This window comes from Triticum urartu, chromosome 7, assembly GCF_003073215.2.
Source record: "Triticum urartu cultivar G1812 chromosome 7, Tu2.1, whole genome shotgun sequence".
In the NCBI taxonomy this organism is placed as follows: domain Eukaryota; kingdom Viridiplantae; phylum Streptophyta; class Magnoliopsida; order Poales; family Poaceae; genus Triticum; species Triticum urartu.
In genome coordinates this window covers 33,836,658-33,841,391 of record NC_053028.1, presented here as the reverse complement: position 1 = coordinate 33,841,391, position 4,734 = coordinate 33,836,658, and the positions used below count along the sequence as shown (strand labels likewise).

Genomic DNA, 4,734 nt, shown 5'->3' with positions numbered 1-4,734 from the left:
ATAATATTCATATTCATTAAACCAGCCATGGATAAATATCTAGAAATGATACACATATTTGGGGCTCAAATTCAGTTCATGTCAATAGTTTTTATACTCCACCTTCCAACTATTACTATCCTAATTATTGCTTGGTATGTCCTTGCCACTTTGCAAAAGTTCAAATGGTAACAATTAAAATGAAGCTGGTTTTGAAGGAAGAAGAACGATGGCATGGACTTTCTTCATTTCCATATAATTTAACTAATCAGCATAAAAGAAAGATCCACAGAGCTGAGACTAGCAGTTTACAACAAAAGTCATTAGACAGAAAAAGAAAAAGCTAGACCTCATAGATGACACAGGCCCAACAAAATAACCTATATACAATACATGCTAGGGATCGTCTGTCCTTTAATCCTCCTCCTCCGGCTTCACAAAGAATTCGATAAAAACAATCCGGCTTGGCTGTTGAGCCCCTCCAGCAAAATTATGGTAGGATTGCGTACCTAGCCTTGCAACTGAAACCAGGTGCTGGATTTTGAGCATCCCTCCCCTCCCAATCGTTACTTTACTCCCACGATTCTCCTTCAAGACACTACTTGGAACATTCGAGGTAGTGGCACGAAGAAACTTGTACTTATACCTTGCAGAGAACTGTATGGTCAGCACAAAGAAGCATGCTGTAGATTTTAGGCGCAAGAGTTTTACCTGTAGGACAGTTCTTGGTCACACTGGAATGCAATTAGAAGATCCGTATTTGCATAGTAGGAGAATTCAATCTGCCAAATGGATTAAGTGGCATTTAGATATGGACACCAATGGAAGCTATCTGAATTGCAGACAGAAATTCATGACACACCTCCAAGTCACCATGCCCTTCGCCTTTAAATATTACTGAAGGGGGGTCTGGATGAAACTGAATCTGAATGCTGGAGCCTGGCCACTCAAGGTCATCAATTGATTCTTTCAGGATGGCAGACTGTCATTTGAAGAGGTGAATCATTAGTTTTGAGGTACTAAAAGTATGAACTCATAGCAGGGAATACTGCCACAAAAGATGGAGAAAGTATTGCAGGTACCTTAACAGTAAAAGTGACTGAAGTATTCCCTGCATGCTCAAAATGGTAATCCCAAGCGACAGTATCAGGAATTCTGGTTCTGATTTCTGCATGTATACATGCATCTGGAGACCCCACTGACCTGCGCTTGTGTTACCAGAATATAAAGCATGAGCAAAATGATAAAATCTACACACAGGATAAAACGATTGGCTTGCTTTCATTGAAGTTCAGAAGAGGGATAGATATAGCTCTGCTTGTAGCAGTTACAGAACCAGACACCTACTGAATCGTGCATTGTGGGCTAGTATAGGCTAGGACAAGTCACGGAGTAACTGAACGTGACAAGCTAACGTAACAGTACAGCACTGAATGAATGTATACACTGACACAAAAGTCCCACGAGAACTGCCTGGTAGTCAACCTTTTTATTTGTTTCACATTACTTACATCCATATCCAGAATTAACTTACTTTGAGCTGAACATGAAGCTTGAATGTTTATTTGTTGTCCTCATCAAGGTTAGATAATAAAGAAGAGGGTAGAGTCAATCCCAAAGTATGGACAAATAGCTACTCCCTCCGTCCCATAATGTAAGACGTTTTTGTAAACTATGTTAGCTTTCAAAAACGTCTTACATTGTGGGACGGAGTAGTATTTAGTATTATCCAGCACAGTAAGTCATTAGATCAACTTTCCAAAGATCATAAATCATAAATGCAATTTATCCACCACGACTATGCAAATGTCTAGTGAGTTACATGATCAATTGACAGTACTATATAGTAAGTACGAACAAAGAGATCCGTGTAGACAGAGAAGATACATACCTGAGGAGAAGCTGCATGTCGGGGCCAGGGTACCGGATCTCGACGGGGGAGGCGAACCCGGGGACGGTAAACATGTTGAGGCAGTCGACAAGGAGCCCCAGGCTGAGGCCGAACCGTGGACGACCCTCTGCACCATAGTCGTACTCGGCAAACAGCTGCAACGGCCAATCCCCACTGAAAATTCAGCGGCCGGGATCGGGGAGGAAAAAACGCAAACACCTGGCGGGCACGAACCTCGCTCTTGAGGTAGACCTTGGCCTGGAGGCAGCCGCTCTCCTCCACGTTGACCACGATGCCGTGCTGCGACAGCTCCACCACCGCGCCCTGCACGACGAGGCAAGGCGGCTCTTAGACGCGGCCAGCGTGCGGAGGAGAGGAGAGGGGGGCGGCTGCTGACCTGATGCTTGTTCCAGCGGACGCAGGAGAGGGCGTCGACCATGCCATGGACGCAGTCCACCACGCAGACCAGGTCCGGCGCCTCGTCGCCCTACCCGGACGTCGTCGACGAGCTCATCCCCGCAGCTCCGCTCCTCGCCGCCGCCGCCGCCGGATTCTGTTCTCCCGCCCTCTTTTTTCCCTTTTTTCTTTTTGCTGCCCCTTCAGCTGGCCCATTCCTAGCGGTTCAGGCCTTGGGTGCTAAAAGGGCCCTTCAATGGGCCTATCCATAAATATTTACCCTTAAACCGTCGTGGCCCGACCCAGTTACCACATAGTATCGCCAAGGTGACGCAATCCAGATGTCACGTGTTTTTCGAATTTTGTTTATATTATCAAAAATACCAATACATATATTATGAAAATAATAATTTAATATTTTTATGAAAATGTTCATTCCGTATTAAAAAAATGCAAATGCAGTGTACAAAAGTATTTGATATACTTTTAATAAATGTTCAAATGTTTCAAAAATATGTAAGTGACATTTTCTGAAAAGGGTTATACAATGTAAGAAAAATATTCTTGTAATTCATAGAATATATATGCTAAATTTATAAAATGCTAACACATCTGAAAAAACATTTCTGTGACATTTTTTCAAAAAATATTATCCAATATAAAAACATGTTTGCATAGTCCAAAAAAATATATCGTATCATACAAAAATTATTCAAAGTTCATTTCAAACAATATACTAGACATATACTCCCTCCGTCCCATAATGTAAGATGTTTTTTAACACTACACTAGAGTAAAAAAACGTCTTATATTATGGGACGGAGGGAGTACAAAACAATGTACAATATGCATGAAAACATATATTTCAAAATAATACTAATCATGTATTTGAAAATGTTAAATGAGTGCAACAAAATGTTCCTCTTGTATATGGAAATTGTATAATGTGTATAAAAATGCAGACATGTGTTGCAGAGAAATGAAGAAAGAACAAAGAAAACCAAAGACAAGTTGAACAGCTAAAAATAAAATAAAGACAAGAAAACATGTGGAACAAACAAAGCAGAAAAAGACAGGCTTTTTTTTAGAAATCTCGCCACTTTATTGGTTCAAGATAATATTAGCCGGTCCACAACCCCAGCCGCAAGAGGCTCGCTGTAAGGGTTTAGTCCGGTGGATTCTATTTAACGCTCGTGAGCGTCCAAACGACGGGGCTTCGCTGAAGGCGCTCTGAGTAGAGTCGGCCCGTGTAGGCGTCGCTGGTTTTTCTGTTTCTATTTGTTTCTGTTTTCAAATATTTGTTCTGAAATTAAAACACAGATCTGAATTCCAAACAAATTCTTATTCAGCATATATCACAAAATGTTCACGTAAATTCAAATATTGTTCAATGCATATCAAAACATTTTCAATTTGAACTTTGAAATTGATAAAGATATATAAAAAATCTATAAAGATCTGGAATTAAATAATCACCTTTTCAATAATTGTTCAGGTTTTAAAGTTTTGTTTGAATTTCGAAATTTATTCATGTTTCCAAACATTCTTCAAATATTTTAAGGAAAATCGTTCAGTTTTGTTCCAAGAATTGTTGGAAATTTTGGAGAAAAAAACAGATCTATCGCTGTACATTTTACTTTAACATTGGCGCTGTAATTAGGTCCTAGTCAGTAGCTTTTTTATTTTTGAACTAGGGTGTAGTCGGTAGCTAGCTCATGTGGTTGGCATCCCTGCTACTCAGCATGAGGTCAGGTCAAGAACTCCATCGCGTGCGTTTTGTTTTTCATGTTATTTTTTTTCACTTGTTCCTTGGTCAGAGAAAGCTCGACTGATGGAAGCTCGCGAGCACCCAATAGGAGCTCTCGTTTAATGCAACCTCGCCTCAAGCAATGCACAGAATGGGACCGCAGGCCTTGAGTTTTTCGTTTTTTTTCCTTTCAGTTTGTCTCTTTTTTTGCTTTCTTCTTTTACTTTTGCATAGTCTTCAATATTCTAAATCCGTATATTACGGAAAACACTTTACATAAAAATTTAAAATTTTAGTAAAGTATTTGAAAAATGACAAATGTGTATAGGAAAATTGTTTCTCATGTATACAAAAAATATATACAATATTTACGTAAATGTAGTTCATGTAGTTAAAAATGTTAATCAATCATTTAAAAAAGTAATGAAGTACTGGAAAAATATTAATCAAGCATTTGGAAAATATAGAATGTGTGATGAAGAAATGCTTCTCATATATATGAAAAATGTGTAATGAAGAAATACAAAGCATATACAAGGTGTCTAAAGAAATGTTGATCATGTAGTTAATAAATGTTAAAGAAGTATAAGAAAATGTTTCTGATCTATACGAAAAATGTACAGAGTATGTTGAATAAAAGTGGACATCAAAAAATATACTCCCTCTGTCCCATAATATAAGACATCTTATGAGACTATTTATAATAGTGCCAAAAAAAGTT

The 4,734-nt window shown here is 38.8% G+C and overlaps 1 protein-coding gene across 1 annotated transcript; it reads right to left on the bottom strand.

Moving 5' to 3' along the window:
- Positions 1-216: 216 nt before the first annotated feature.
- Positions 217-2,472, bottom strand: LOC125520897. The gene is made up of 7 exons (XM_048685939.1): positions 2,268-2,472; positions 2,105-2,194; positions 1,871-2,025; positions 1,062-1,182; positions 842-961; positions 691-761; positions 217-625 (listed from the first exon to the last, which is right to left on the bottom strand). The coding sequence occupies exons 1-7, from the start codon at positions 2,307-2,309 to the stop codon at positions 394-396; spliced, it is 831 nt and encodes a 276-aa protein (XP_048541896.1). The 5' UTR covers positions 2,310-2,472; the 3' UTR covers positions 217-393.
- Positions 2,473-4,734: the final 2,262 nt, after the last annotated feature.

Coding starts and splice junctions, on each gene's coding strand:
- LOC125520897 (XM_048685939.1), bottom strand. CDS start 2,309: ATGGTCGACGCCCTCTCCTGCGTCCGCTGGAACAAGCATCAG. Junction 962..1,061: donor CAGTCACTTTTACTGTTAAG/GTACCTGCAATA, acceptor TTCAAATGACAG/TCTGCCATCCTGAAAGAATC. Junction 762..841: donor AAGGGCATGGTGACTTGGAG/GTGTGTCATGAA, acceptor TCCATTTGGCAG/ATTGAATTCTCCTACTATGC.